This window comes from Thamnophis elegans, chromosome 12 (assembly GCF_009769535.1).
Source record: "Thamnophis elegans isolate rThaEle1 chromosome 12, rThaEle1.pri, whole genome shotgun sequence".
Classification (NCBI taxonomy): Eukaryota; Metazoa; Chordata; class Lepidosauria; order Squamata; family Colubridae; genus Thamnophis; species Thamnophis elegans.
Genome location: NC_045552.1, coordinates 60,018,834 through 60,033,616, shown reverse-complemented (window position 1 = coordinate 60,033,616; position 14,783 = coordinate 60,018,834). Strand labels below are relative to the sequence as shown.

General features: G+C 49.9%; 1 protein-coding gene across 2 annotated transcripts in view; it reads left to right on the top strand.

The window, feature by feature from the left end:
• The first annotated feature begins 1,233 nt into the window (after positions 1–1,233).
• TBC1D8B (TBC1 domain family member 8B) overlaps positions 1,234–14,783 on the top strand; it is a 31,147-nt gene continuing 17,597 nt past the window's right edge. For both annotated transcript variants that reach the window (XM_032227701.1, XM_032227700.1), the window contains exons 1-6: positions 1,234–1,417; positions 7,398–7,508; positions 8,793–8,911; positions 11,246–11,471; positions 13,211–13,451; positions 14,291–14,498. In XM_032227701.1, coding sequence (XP_032083592.1) covers positions 1,282–1,417; positions 7,398–7,508; positions 8,793–8,911; positions 11,246–11,471; positions 13,211–13,451; positions 14,291–14,498 — 1,041 coding nt within the window. In that variant the 5' untranslated portion in view covers positions 1,234–1,281. The remainder of the gene's footprint in view (positions 1,418–7,397; positions 7,509–8,792; positions 8,912–11,245; positions 11,472–13,210; positions 13,452–14,290; positions 14,499–14,783) is intronic.

Here is a 14,783-nt window from a genome sequence, read left to right as displayed (position 1 = left end):
AGGATAGGAAAAAATGTAAATGTGGTTGCAGATCATTTGTTAAGTCCTTAGCTGCCAATAGCTCTGAGCTGATCTCCTCAACTTGTCCTGCCTCAGAAGATCCACAAGTAAACTGAGAGTAAAAATCAGTGAGTTTGCTCGGAGGAATAATCGGCTTCTCCTGGCCTTCTGTGCAAAAAAAGGCGAGCGAGGGAGCCGAGCAACAGCCCATTGGACAAAAATGCATAAGTGGTTAGGAAAAAATGTTAAAAGGGCATATAGATTATAAGGCAGAACTACGTCTGTTAGGCATAATACCAGAAAAATATGATAAAGGGAATGTTTATTCGATATTGCATGTTTTGACAGCAGCAAGGATTGTATTTGCACAACACCGGAAGAATGAGGAAACACCCGCAGGAGATATAGAATTTAAACAATATTAGGCTGTGCAGAAATGGAGAGAGAAAGGAAAGGGGGACACAGAGTGGGAATACTGGGAATCTTGAATCTCGTGTGCAGCCACAGTCGGGCGATCGTGATTTCCGAGGCGGCCGGAGGTTGCAAGTTTCTCCTCTGAACCTGTGACTCCCGCCTCTTCCCACCTGGCGCAGTCCTGGAGTTACGACGGCAACCGGGACTCCTGGGATTGCTGTTGCTAAGCGATGCGGTCATTAACGTGTTGTTGTTGTTGTTATTAGGTATTGCATTCGTTCACTGCCCGTCTCACCACGAGAGTGTGGCTTGCTATGTTAGGGGGAAAAACATATATATGTATACCATCGGTGGTGGAAGAGAGCTGGATCGCTGCCAATGACAGATGCCAACATCTGGGGAATTCTGGAAATTGTAACACACACACTGACACACACACACACACACACACTCCTTTAAAGGCATCTGCATGCTAAGGGATTGAAGCCCCCCCCCTCCCCCCTTGAAAGAGGCATCCTAGCTGACTTTGGGGACTTGAAGCCCCCTCCCACCTTTAAAGCCCCATGCAGGATGGGGGATTCTGGGAGCCGGAGGTGCCCCAAGGGGGGGGGGGGCAAAGGGGGACCTCCCCAAAGCCCCCACCAACAGCTGCTGCTCCCCAGCTGAGGCCCCGCCTCCCTCCCTCCCTAGCCGCGCCCCCAGCCGCGCGGGGCATGCCGGGGCTTGTAGTGCGTCCCTCCGCCCGGGAGGCGCCGAGCCCGGCGGAAGCGCGGCCGGCACTCCATTTCCCGGCGGGCGCCGCGGGGGGCGTGGCGAGGAGCCAGGCGCCGCCCCTCCCAGCTGAGCCCGGGCTGGGTGGCGGCGGCGATGTGGCTGAAGCCCGAGGAGCTGCTGCTGAAGAGCGCCCTGCGGCTGTGGGTGCAGGAGCGATGCAACCGCTTCTTCGTGCTGCAGCGGCGCCGCGGATACGGCCAGGAGGGCGGCGGGGGAGGCGGGCTGGCCGGTAAGCGCGAGACCCCCCCCCCTCCCGTGGGGAGGAATGGGGGGGGGTCCCCGTCCTGCCCTTCCTCCTGCGCCCCCCCCCTCCCGACACACACACACTCAGACCCCGGGGGTCTCCTCCGGCCGGCCCTGCCAGGTGGGCCAGGAGGGAGGGGGTGTGGCTTTGCATCCTCCTTCCCTCCCCCCTCCTTTCCCCCCCCCCCATGACATCCTCTTGCCGGCCTTGCCAGGGGGGGGGGGGCTTTGCACTGGGGCTGCTGGAGGGCTCCCCCCCCTCCCCTCTGCCTCCCAACAGCCCTGCCAGGGAGGCCGGGGAGAGGCTAAGGGGGAGTAAGGTGGGGGGGGGCTGGCATCTGTTCCCAAAGCCCCCCCTGCCCCCCCCCAGTCCCTGCAAGGGGATCCTTTTCTGGACCCTCTAAAGAAACCAGCTGGAAAAGGCTTGGAAGCTCCGCCGGATCGAGGGAGGCAGGAGCAGAGACCCCTCCCCACCCGTCCCCAGGAGGGCAAGAAGTTGGGAAATCCCCCCCCCCCCCCAAAAAAACCCCATTCAAGATGCTGGGGAAAAAAGAGGCTTGAACTGGCGCTGAATCTGCTGGAATTTTAAGTCACTATTGCAAAATTTGAGTCCAAAATCTCCCTTCTCCCCCTTCCTGGTTTTCAAAGCTTTTCTTTCCAAGCTCGCAGCCACGACCCCCCCCTTCTCCCCAACGCCCCCCCCCCCAGCACAGCTCCCTCTTGTTGACAGCAGCCTCCGAAGTGACCATGGGAGAGGGAACCTCCGACGCCCCCCCCCCACCTTCCCGGCTTCCCTTGCAGCTGGTAGACTCTCCCTGGGTAGGGAGGCTCGGTTGAGCCTCCTGGGGCAGGAAGGGTGGTCCAAAACTTTGGAAGATAAGAATTGAATTGGAGGGAGGGGAGGGGGCAGCCAACCTGGAAAGGGTTCAGAGGGTTTTAAGGGGGGGGGCACTGGCTTTTGGGGAGAAAACGTCTAATGTCCCAGCTGGAGGCTCTGGAGATGCCTGAAAATTAAGGATGAAAAGGAGGGAGGAATGGAGGAAGGAGACGAAGGAAAGAGAGGAAGGAGGGAGAGGAAGGAATGAAGGAGTGGAAGGAGAGGAAGGAAAGGAATGAAAGAAGAAAGGAAAGAAGGAAGGGAGGAATAAAAGGAAGGAATAAAAGGAGGGAGGGAGTCAGAAATGGTGTAGGGTCTCCTGCTTGGGCAGGGGAGTGGGGTTGGACTAGATGACCTACAAGGTCCCTTCCAACTCTGTTAATCTGAATCTGAAGGGAGGAGGAAAGGGAAAAGAAAAGGGGAGGAAGGAAGCACAGGAGAAAATGAGAAGGAAGAAGGCAGCAAGGGAAAGGAAGGAAGGAAGGAAGGAAGGAAGGAAGGAGGGGAATCTTGGAGAGATATTTTTTCTACTCCTATTTCTCAACAGCCCATTCAAAACGAGTCTTCTTGAGGCCCTCCCTGTGTCCATGTAGGTAGATAAATATAATTTAGAGTCTGTAAGAGGTTCTGTAGAGCCTTCAAGATCCTTGTGTGGGGAAAAATATCCATTGCGGTTGACTTTTTATTCCTAGGTTTCATCCGACCAAATAGCTCCCTTTTCCTCTTTCACATTTAGCCATTCGCCCCCTGTATCTTCACCTCCCTTCCCGCTTAGCCCTCAATTAACAACCGATCAGACCTCTGTTTCTCCAGATGCGCCTCTAAGATTTTATTTTAAAATCCACTGTATTATAAGAGAGAGAAGCTGGCATCTTTTGGTGTCTGGTTTTTAAAAGATGCTCTTGAGTTCCAATATTTTCCAAGCAGCTTTTGTAGAAGAGACTCTTCTGGATCCAGCTGTGGTTCCAGCTGTTTCCATACCTTTATGATTTTCTTTATGGATAGATTACAACCTCATTTAAAACACACCTGTTATTATTATTAATAACCATCGGGCTCTTTTAGACCATCAGCTGATGGGAACTGTTCTGCGGGCAATGAATTGCGTTAGGCTCTTATGGAATTTGTCAGCTCCTCCTGTTTCTTTCGTGGCTCACCTGGGCTCTCTGCCCGAGGTACAGATGTTTGGATTGTGGTGGCCCAGAGGTGGAGCTCTCGCCTCACAATCAGGAGGCTGTGAGTTCGATCCTAGGTGGAGGAGGCAGATATTTCTCTCTCTCTGGGCACCATGAGAATATATCTGCTGAACAAAGCTCCGCATTGGCGACAGGAAGGGCATCCGGCCAGGTAAACACTCTGCTAGCTCCATTCAGCTGCCCCGATTCCATCCTGCAAGGGACTATGGGGTCATTAAATGGCAAAGAAGATGATGAAAATGCAGCTTTTGCTAAATGTGACACTTAGGAAATCCAGACATCCTAACAACCGACGAGACCAAGACGTCATTGTGATAGTGATTGTCCAGCTGGTTGTTTCCTTGGCAACAAGGCAAAAACAGTTTTTGGTTCCTTGGTTAACATTACAAATTTGAGTATTTTAGCTGGACAATTTGGCCTGGCCCCTGGTCACCCATCTGAGGACCTATTCTCTCCGGCTCCGCTTAGCTTTTTCAAGATTTCTCAAGATCGCCCAGGGCCGTGATGGCGATCCCATGGCAAACAGGCCTGCTCCAGGTGGCACATGGAGTCATATTTGCTGGCTGATCTCCAGCCTTCCAGAGGGCCCGGGGCTCCTGGAGAGGGTGGAAAAGAGGAACCTCCGGTGGGCCCTTTGGGCTCATCTCTTCTCCCCCCCCCCAGGCAAAGGGGCCCAATGGCCCATCTGGAAGGTCAGAAATGGATCGCTTCCGCCTTCCGGGTGGGGGGCTGGGGGAGGCTGTTTTTGCCCTCCCCGGGGTCCAGGGAAGGCTGGGGAAGGCGAAAACTCACACACACACACCCCACATGCGCAGGTGGGTGTGGCGCAGTCCATTGTGGGTCGGGGCACAATCTTGGCCTGCCTTTACAAAAAGGTTAGCCTGATCCAGGGGCGAAGTTTAGGAAGCCCAGTTTGAGGAAGTGATTGCCTTCCTAACTCTGAGCGGGTCCAGGGCTACGAAGTTGCACGAAGCCCCGTGACGTTTCCTTAGCTGGGCCTTCGCATCCGGGTGAACTGAGCCGTCGTAAGTTTGATTGTTGTTGCTACCTGTAACCCTGTTCAACGGAAGCTGGTTAAACCACGGTTGAGTTTAAGAGCAGAGTCTCAACAAGAGTCGTTTTCTCTGGGAAAGTTTGATGTTCTTGACCTGCCGGCCACATGACCACGGAGACGTCTTCGGACAGTGCTGGCTCTTGGGCTTTGAAACAGAGATGAGCACCATTCCCCCTAGAGTCAGGAACGACTAGCACAGATGTGAGAGGGGAACCTTTAAGCATGTAATGCAATAATATCAATCGTTATTGAAAAGTATACTATCTTCCATTGTGATATCAATTACATAACCATCAAAATATTTACTAATTGCTTCTTTCATTCTCACGTAGTCCATATTTCACGTCAATCCACTCACCTAACCTCTGCATCGGTCAGCTAAGGCATTGGCCTGATGGAACGGAGGCTTTCTAATGCCTTTATATATATATTCTGTGGGGTTTTTTTTCCCCCCTGCCCCTATTTTGGAGGTGAGAGGTTTTGAAGCTAACACGCCTTTCCCGGTCTTTGAAATATGAATGGCTCTTCTGGAGCCAGGTTCCTAGGTGTTTGCTCTTCTCCTCCTTCTTCCGGAAGAGACGTCGCCAAAGGGGGGGGGGGGGGGAACAACACAGAATAATTTAGCTAAGGTTGCCGGTTTTGAGTCACAGGTTTTTCTTTATGACTAATACTGCGGATTTACAAGCCTCCCTTCAGCCAGGGAAAGTCAGTGGTGATCATATTTCCCTGCAGATTTACTCCTTCCATAATTCATGTCCTGCAAGAGGCGGAGGTTTCCATTTCGGCTTTAAAAACAAAACAACAACACAAATTTCATCCGGACCTTCCTACCTTCCGTTTCCCTTTGAGAAGCGTCTTGGAGAGGAGAAGAGGAAAACGCTTCTCCTGCTATTCTGGCCCAAAATAGGAATCTTTAGACTTGGTTTTAACCATTTTACTTCTCGGTAACTTGAGTCTCCCTCCAAAGACAGTTGCTGAAGTGTCGTTTTTAATATTGCAGGAGGAGATAAAAGCTCTGACGAAATCCATGTACACAGTCGAAACAGGACGCTGGTTTTTTAGTCTCTGAGGACTTTCATATCCTCTCCTGCCTGAGTCATAATTTATTTATCATTAGACATATAGCTGGCTTTTATTTGTACATCTCCAGGCGATGTAAATATATCTAAAGCTTCCATTTATTTCCCCACCCAACAGCCACGTTAATAGATTAGCAGAGTTGGAAGGGACCTTGTGGGTCTCTGCCCAAGCAGGAGACCCTAGACCCTATATTAATTAGAACAATTAACCAGTGGAACACCTGGCCTCCAGAAGTTGTGAAAGCTCCAACACTGGGAGTTTTTTAAGATGTCGGAGAACCTTTTGTCTGAAGTGGCTTAGAGTTTCCTGCCTAAGCAGGGGGTTGGACTAGAAGACCTCCAAGGCCCCGTCCAACTCTGCTATTCTATTCTAAATTAAACTTCACATATTTACAGAAGGAGACAGCAAATAAACCCACCTTATAGTGAATTAAGTGCAGATAGTCCTTGACTTAAGAATTTGGGATTTCTGTTGCTAAGCAAAACAGTTTAGTTGCCTCATTTTACTACCTTGCTGGCCACAGTCATTAAGTGAATCAATGCAGGGACCCAGTTGTTAAGTGAATCTGGCTTCCCTGTTGACTTTGCTTGTCACAAAATGGGATCGCGTGACCGTGGGACGCTGCAACCGTCACAAAAATGAGTCGGTTGCCAAATGTCTGAGCTTTGGTCACGTGATCATGGGAATGCTACAACGGTCGTAAGTGTGAAAAACAGTTGTGTCACTGGTCACTAAGCAAGTTGTTAAGTCGAGGAGTACCTGTATAGTTTAGTTTGGTTTTGCCCCAGTTCTATTCTCCCGGCTGATTTTTGGCCGCTGCCTCTTCCGTCAGGCCGAGAAATAATATTTATTTCTTTATCATGTTTTTAGTGTGACGCTCATCGGTTCTTTGAACTAGGCGGCACCTGCCAGGCTCCAAAACCTCCGGAGACTCTTTAAACAATTGCTCTGTGCTTTTCCTTAGCCGCTAATCCCTCCTCCTCCCGGGTGTCTATTTGCAAAGGCCTCGACAAGACCGGTTCTGCCCTCTTCCTCCAGCCACTTTGCAAAGGCTGATCAACCCTTCAGTTTCCATCAACAAACCCACCTGCACCCCAGGCGTAAATGGGGGAGGGCGAGACTTGGAGCAAGGGTGGGGGGGGAATAATTAGAAACACACCCGGTCTCTGTTTCCGGGCTTTTTTTAAAAAAAACTGAACTGCTTCCTAGCAATCCCTGGCTTCAAATCAGGCCCTTAATTTCTCCATCCCAATTACAATTTTAGGGATAGATTAGATAGGTCACAAACCAATGAAGCGAACTAATGGTCTCCTGCAAACTCCACTCCCCTTTCGCTCCTCTTTTATTCCCTCTGGGAGGGGCCATTCACCGTCCACCTGTGGCCTGACTCTCTCTGTTCTTTAGCTGTTCCCTTCGTCTGGCAGCTCTGCGCATGTGCACACTGGGAAGAGGCTCCAGCTGTTCTTCTGCCCCACTGATGTCTGACTCTGAAGGCAGCCGATAACTGTTGGGTGGCCCTGGCCCCCTCTCTGCCTCCGACACAGAGCCCTCATCCGAGCCTTCCCCGGACTCCAGCACTGGCCCAGGTTCCTCCCCAACCTCCTCACTGTCCGAATCTGCCACCAGATCCCGAACTGCTTGTCCTTCGGGATCATGGAATTCCTCATTTTTCATCCCACGGGTGGGGACGGGACGACACACGACAACTCTGTCCTGGAGAGGGGGTCCCTGAACTTTGACCTTCATCTTCATCTTGCAGGTCTCCTGGTCGGGACGTTGGATGCCGTCCTGGATTCCACATCGAAAGTAGCCCCTTTCCGTATCCTGCACCAGACCCCGGATTCCCAGATTTACTGGACTATCGCCTGCGGTAAGTATAATATAAATTCTTATTTATTTTTATTTTTTTGTATTCTGACTTATTTACACGTAATCCTCGACTTACAACGTTTTGTTTAGTGACCCCCCCAAAAAAGTGACCCATGACCATTTCTCACACATGTGACTGTTGTCACACGATCGAAATTCAGACGCTTGCCAACCGACTCACGTTTATGACGGTGGCAGTTTCCTGGTCACATGATCCCCTTTTACGACCTCCTGGCTAGCAGAACTCAGGGCCAGAAGCCCCTGCTGTGACTCGCTTAGCCCCCGTAGCAAGGAATGGGGCAAAAACTGCCTTAACAAAGGTCTCACTTAGCAACATGAATATTGGGCTCACTTGTGGTCGCAGGTTGAGGACCGATATCCCCGTTTATCGTTTTTGCAAATAACTGATGGGGGCAAACGTGTCCCGCCCTCCTTCCTTCTCCTGTTTTCCACAACAACAACTACAAAAACGAGCGTCAAATGTATTTATGGTATTTTTTCAGACAATAAGAGGCACCTAGATTTAGAGGAGGAAAACAAGGGGAAAAAAACTGGGTTTCTGCCTCTGCGCGAGACCCAGGGGGGGCTGCTGGAGGGTCACGCAGGTTCGGGCAACCCTCGAGCGAAGATTCTGCACAGTTCGATGAACCCCCAAACCCCACTCCTGGCCGGCCCCCCCACCCCTCCCAGGAGTCTCCACGCAGCCCATTCCTCATGCCAGGTAAATACAGGGCCCACATGGAGGCTCAAGAAAGCGGGGAAATGGGCCAACCGGAGGCTCTGGGAGTCTGGAAACGGGCCTGTTTCCGGCCTCCAGAGAGCCTCCGGAGCCTCTCAGGGGAAGCAGTTTTCGCCCTCCCGGAGGATCAAGAAAAACCTCTGAAGCCTGGGGAGGGAGAACCCCCCCCCCCCTGCCCAGTGCAGGATGTTGACTAGGCCCATCATGGCCACGCCCAGCAATGGGGCAGCGAACCCATTGCTGCAAATTTTGGAGCCCAACATTGTGTGTGTCCCATTTTTGCCTTCCCCCAGCATCCAGAAGAACTCTGGCCCATTTTTGGCCTCCGGAGGCTTCCGCAGGTCCAGTTTTTGCCCTCCCCGGGCACTGCAGGGAGCTTCTGGACGCCAGGGAAGGCAAAAACGGGATGCGAGGAGGGTTCCGGAGACCCAAAACAGGCCTGTATTCGCCTATAAGACACACAGACATTTCCACCCATTGCAAGGGGGGTGGTGGGTGCGTCTTATAGTCCAAAATACAGTAATTGATATTTTTTTTCTCACTCAGGAACCAGCCGAGAAGAGATAACGGAGCACTGGGAATGGCTGGAGCGCAATATGATGGACACTCTCTCCGTCTTCGATTCCAACGAGGACATCGTAAGCTTTGTGCACGGGAAAATTCAAGTACGTAAAAGCTCATCATGAGTAACTTCAGGCTGGGGTTTTAACAGATTAACAGGTTTGGAAGGGACCTTGTAGGTCATCTAGTCCAACCCCCTGCCCAGGCAGGAGACCCTTCACCATTTCTAACCGATGACAGTCCAGTCTCTTCTTGAAAGCCTCCAGTGATGAAGCTCTCACAACTTCTGCAGGCAACTTCCGTTCCATGGGTTGATTGTTCTCTCTGTCAGAAAATTTCTCCTTATTTCTAGGTTGAATCTCTTCCTTGTTCAGTTTCCATCCGTTATTCCTTCTCTGGCCTTTGGGTGATTTTTCAGAATAGCTTGATTTCCCCCCCTCCTCTCTATGGCACTGTAAATCTGTACTTCCCAGCTACCTAACCCATCTTAAGTTTCTACTTCCTTTATATTTATATATATCCAAATTTCTACCCTTGTTGTCCAACCATTGATAAAACAAGTCCCAAGTTCGAAAATATTCTTTTTCTTTTATCTTCAGTGTTAATCTGTCCATTTCTGCACAGTCCAATATTTTCCTAATTATATCTTCTTCCATAGGCGTTTCCTCGCTTTTCCAATGTTGCACAAATATAATTCTTGCTGATGTTAAAACATATCAAAAATACATTCTCTTTGTCATATTTATTCGGGTATTATGCCTAACAAAAACAGTTCCAGCTTAAAATCTAGTTTTTTAAAATCTACTCTATCTATTTTTCGGAGAATAAGAGGCAGCTTTTTTCCTCAAAAAAGAGGCTGAAAATCTGGATGCATCTTATATACTGAATACAGCATTTTTTTGCCTCTAGAAAGCCCACCCTCTTCACCAAAATGGCCCTGCATACCCTTATGGAGGCTTTCAGAGAGCTCCTGGGGGCTGGGGAGGGAAGAAAAGAGCAAAAAATGTGCCTACCCCCCCCCCCCCGCGTCCCCAGCTGCACTCTATAAGCCTCCATAAGGTTATGCATGCAATATTTGGACAAAAAACAGGCCTGTTTTTGCAAAAAACAGAGTATTCTTTGCTCCGTTTTGCCCCCGCCCCCAGGAGCACTGCAAGACCCCCAAGGTTATTCATGCCTTTTATTTGAAAAAAAGGGCCTGTTTTTGCAAAACACAGGCCGTTTTAGGGAGGTTTGCAGAGTGCAAAAACTTTTTTTTCCCATTCAGAAAGGTCTTTAGTTAGAGTGATTGATGAGAATTAGATTGATCAAGTGCTGTGCCAGCAGAAACAAAATCTTAGGTGCTGCAGGTTGTCAGCGATTTCCTTCTCCAGCACATGGATAAATACACCTGGAAACATCTCTCTCTCTCTCTCTCTCTTTCTCTCTCCCTCCCTCCATCTACCTACCTACCTACCTTCTCTCTCCCTACCTACCTACTGTATTTCTCTCTCTTTCTCTCCCTCTCTATCCCTCCAACTACCTACCTACTTTTTTAAAAAATTTGCCTCTTCAAAACCTTGGTACGTCTTATACTCCAGTGCGTCTTATATTCCGAAAAATACGGTATATGCTTTTTTCTAACCACGTATGCATTTTCTCCCAATTCTTTTTCCACTTTTGGGCACATCCACCACACGTGGTAGTATGTGCCCAGTGTCAAGGTTCCGACAGATGCCCTAATTAAATCATGAGCCTCGAACCAAGATTCAAACGAAATCAAGTTATTAGGAGCTTCATATCCGCACGTACCCAAGTGAAGCCACCTCTGACCCTATGTAATTTACAACCCACTGAGGACCTTTTCCCCCCCTCCCCCCAGGGTGTGTGATAAATCACACTTGGACAATTTCCGGGTTGTATAGATCACGGGTCGTTGTGGGTAACTGGGAGACAGCCTTGAGAAAGATACGTCTGGAATGAGCTTTGATTTGTGGGGGCCCCCCATGCTGCTTCATCAGTTTCCCATCCCCCCTTGCCTATGGCAACTCAAGAGCAGGCCAGGGATCCTTTGCGAGTTGGCACCTAGGCTTTTGATTACCTTTCCAACATTTGGTGGATGTTCCTACTTCCATGTAGCTTCATCTTGGAGTCCATGATGGTGATCGAATTTGGCCAAAGGAACTTTAGCAATAGCAATAGCAGTTAGACTTATATACCGCTTCATAGGGGTTTTCAGCCCTCTCTAAGCAGTTTACAGAGTCAGCATATCGCCCCCAACAGCAATCCGGGTCCTCATTTCACCCACCTCGGAAGGATGGAAGGCTGAGTCAACCTTGAGCCGGTGAGATTTGAACCACCGAACTGCCAAATTAGCAGTCAGCTAAAGTAACCTGCAGTACTGCACCCTAACCACTGCACCACCTCGGCTCTTAATTCTTGACTCCTTTTTCCCCCAGGGCTTAATTGCTGAGGAGAACAAAGGGTCTTTAGTAAGAGAAGAGGATCCAGAGAAGTTCCGGGAAGCCCACCTGAAGTTTGAGAAGTGCTTTGGCTTGGCCGAACAGGAGAAACTCGTGACTTACTACTCGTGTAGCTACTGGAGAGGGCGGATGCCCTGCCAAGGCTGGTTGTATCTGAGCACTAATTTCCTCAGCTTTTACTCATTCCTGCTGGGAGCCGAGAGTAAGTAAGATCATTCACCAAGGCATGTTTTGTTTTATTCATTTTATTCAAGCGAGATGGCTGCCGTCTCTTCACAGGCGGACATATTGCTTGGATGTTGCTTCACAGGACGGTGAGCGCCAGTTAAAAACAGAACCGAGCAAAAATAAAAACACATAATCGGAAGAAAATAAACCATAGATCACTTGCCACTTGAAGGCTTGAAGATTGGGCGCTATCTAACAAAATGAAATTCAATGGTGAAAAAAAAGTCAGGTTCTACATTTAGGCAAGAAAAACGAAATGCACAGGTACAGTATAGGTGGTACCTATATAGTGGACAACCATTTAAATAGGAGCCAGCCGTGTGCAGCAGCTGTCAAAAAAGCCAACACAGTTCTAGGCTGCATCAACGGAGGAAGAGAATCAAGATCACGTGAAGGGTTAATACCACTTTATAAGGCCTTGGTAAGGAAAACACTTGGAATATTTGCATCCATTTCTGGTCACCACGATGTAGAAAAGATGTGGAGACTCTGGAAAGAGTGCAGAGAGGAGCAACCAAGATGATTAGGGGACTGGAGGCTAAAACAGATGAAGAACGGTTGCAGGAACTGGGAATTATTGCTGGAACTGAGTAGGTCTAGTTTAATGAAAAGAAGGACCAGGGGAGACATGATAGCAGTCTTCCAATATCTCAGGGGTTGCCACAAAGAAGAGAGAGAGTCAAGGTATTCTCTAAAGCACGTGAAGGCAGAACAAGAAGCAATGGGTGGAAACTAATCAAGGAGAGAAGCAACTTAGAACTGAGGAGAAATTTCCTGACAGAACAATTAATTAGTGGAACAGAAATTGCCTCCAGAAGTTGTGGATGCCCCCAACACTGGGAGTTTTTAAGAAGATGTTGGACAACCATTTGTCTGAAGTGGCTTAGGGTTTCCTGCCTAGGCAGGGGGTTGGACTAGAAGATCTCCAAGGTCCCTTCCAACTCAGTTATTCTAACAAGACTTACCTTAAAGTCTCTTAGTCTTAATGGCTGGTTGGGGAATTCTGGGAGTTGAAGTCCACAAGTCTTAAAGTTGTCAAGGATTTTGTCACCCTTCCTATAGCTCTACATCATCGGTATTTGAAGCCACTAGTATATAACAATAAACATAAGCCCAGATGGTTTTACCTAGTTTGGCAATGAGACGTCTGCAAGAAAATTGCGAGGTTCAGAATGCCCCCAGAACCCCACAGGGTCTCCTCCTGACCCCTTTAGGTAAAGCCCAGATGGTCTCTGGGTAGAGAACCTGGGCAACTGAGACAGACAACTGTGTGAAGGCCACAAAGGGATGGACCTTGAAAAGGCGAGAACCTGAATGGATTCGGTGGCTCAGTGGCTTAGACTCGGAGCTTGTCAATCAGAAAGGCCGGCAGTTCGGCGGTTCGATTCCTTAGTGCCGTGTGAAGGAGTGAGCAAGAGGCAAGTGGACTCCCTTTTTTTTTCTCTGAAGAAGTTTCGCTTCTTGCCCAAGAAGCTTCTTCAGTTCCGAGAGAAGCCGAGGAAGCTTCTTGGATGAGAAGTGAAATCTCTTCAGAGAAAAAACAGTTGCCGCTTGGGGGGAAAATAAGCACCTTTGGGGGGGACAACCATTACCTGGATGACTGAGAATCTCCTCAGACAGGTACAGTGTCTCCTGCTTGAGCAAGGGTTGGATTGGAAGACCTCTAGGGCCCCTTCCAACAACTCCCTTATTCTCTTACTCTTCCCTCTGCAGTCAAACTCATAATAGCCTGGGATGAGATCTCCAAACTTGAAAAAACTTCCACGGTGATCCTGACAGAAAGCATCCACGTTTGTGCCCACGGGGAGGACCATTACTTCTCCATGTTTCTGCACCTGGGTGAGACTTTCCTCCTCATGGAACAGCTGGCTCTCTATGCCGTCCGGAGGCTCTTCGACAAGGAGGCCTTTGAGGGTGACCCCGTCCTCTGCAACCCTCTGCAAATCACCAAGAGGTCAGTGGTTGAGAAGGGGAGCCCAGAAGGCAGGGACCGAGGAGAAGGGAGGCCCACGGGGGACGTTTTAGAAAGTTATAGCTAGGTCTTGACTTATGGCCACAATTGAGCCCAAAAGGGGAGGGAAGAAAAGAAGGGAGGGGAAGGAAAGGAAGGAGAAGGGAAGGAAAGAGAAGGAAAGGAAGGAAGGAAGGAAGGGAGGAAGGAAAGAGATGGGAAGGAAGGAGGGAGAAGGAAAAGAAGGAAGGAAGGGGAAGGAAAGGAAGGAGGTGGAATGAAGGGAAGGACAATGGGATGGAAGGGAAGGAGGTGGGGATAGTGGTCAGATGACCACAGTCGTAAATGTGGAAAACAGTCATAGGTTACATTTTTCAGTCCCGTTGTAACTTGGCCACTGAAGGGACTGTCGTAAGTCGAGGCTTCCTGCATTTGGCTTTTTAAGGGTGGGCCGGACTCTGGGCTGGTCCTGTTGGCGCAAAGGCCCAGCATTGACGGGAGCTTTTGGAGAGGGTTTGCCTCCCATTAATCTAGAAAGTGGAGGCTTCGTTTCTCTCTTGGACGAAGGTTTTCCCAGAGAGCAATTTAGAACTCACTGCAGGGACTCCTGGATTTACAACGCTTCATTTAGTGACCGTTCAAAGTTGTCACAGCACTGAAAAAAGTGACTTATGTCCGTTTTTCACACAGAAAGGTCGTAAAACGGGTCAGAGCCCACCTGAGCGTAATTTTGCGAATTGGGACTCCAGTTTCCCAGAGGGGAAGAGGGGAAGAGTCCCGGGCACAAACCTCCTTCCCACCTGGGGACACTGAGGCATTGCTTCTTCCCTTTGGGCCCACAGGGGGCTGGAGAACCGGGCGCACAGCGAGCAGTTCAACGCCTTCTTCAGGCTGCCCAGCGAGGAGACGCTGCGGGAGGTCCACGAGTGTTTCCTGTGGGTGCCCTTCAGCCACTACAACACCCTGGGGAAGATGTGCCTGTCGGAGAACTTCCTCTGCTTCGCCAGTCAAGACGGCTGCCTCTGCAGCCTCATCGTCCCCGTCAGAGAGGTCAGCAGGAGCTCTTGGCTAACCTTCAAGCCTCAGGGGCCTTTCCTTGGCAAGAGGTGGCTGGATGGGGAGGGAGAGACCATGAAGGAGGAAGAAGAAGGAAAAAGAGGGAAGGGAAGGGAAAGGAAAGTGGAGGGAGAGGGAAGGGAAAGAAAGGAAGGAAGGAGGAAGGGAGAGATGATGAAGGAGAAAGGGAAGGGGGAGGGAAGAGGAAGGAAGGGAGAGGCTGAGGGAAAAAGGGAAGGAAAGGAAAGGAAAAAGAGAGAAGGAAAGGAAAGCAGAGGA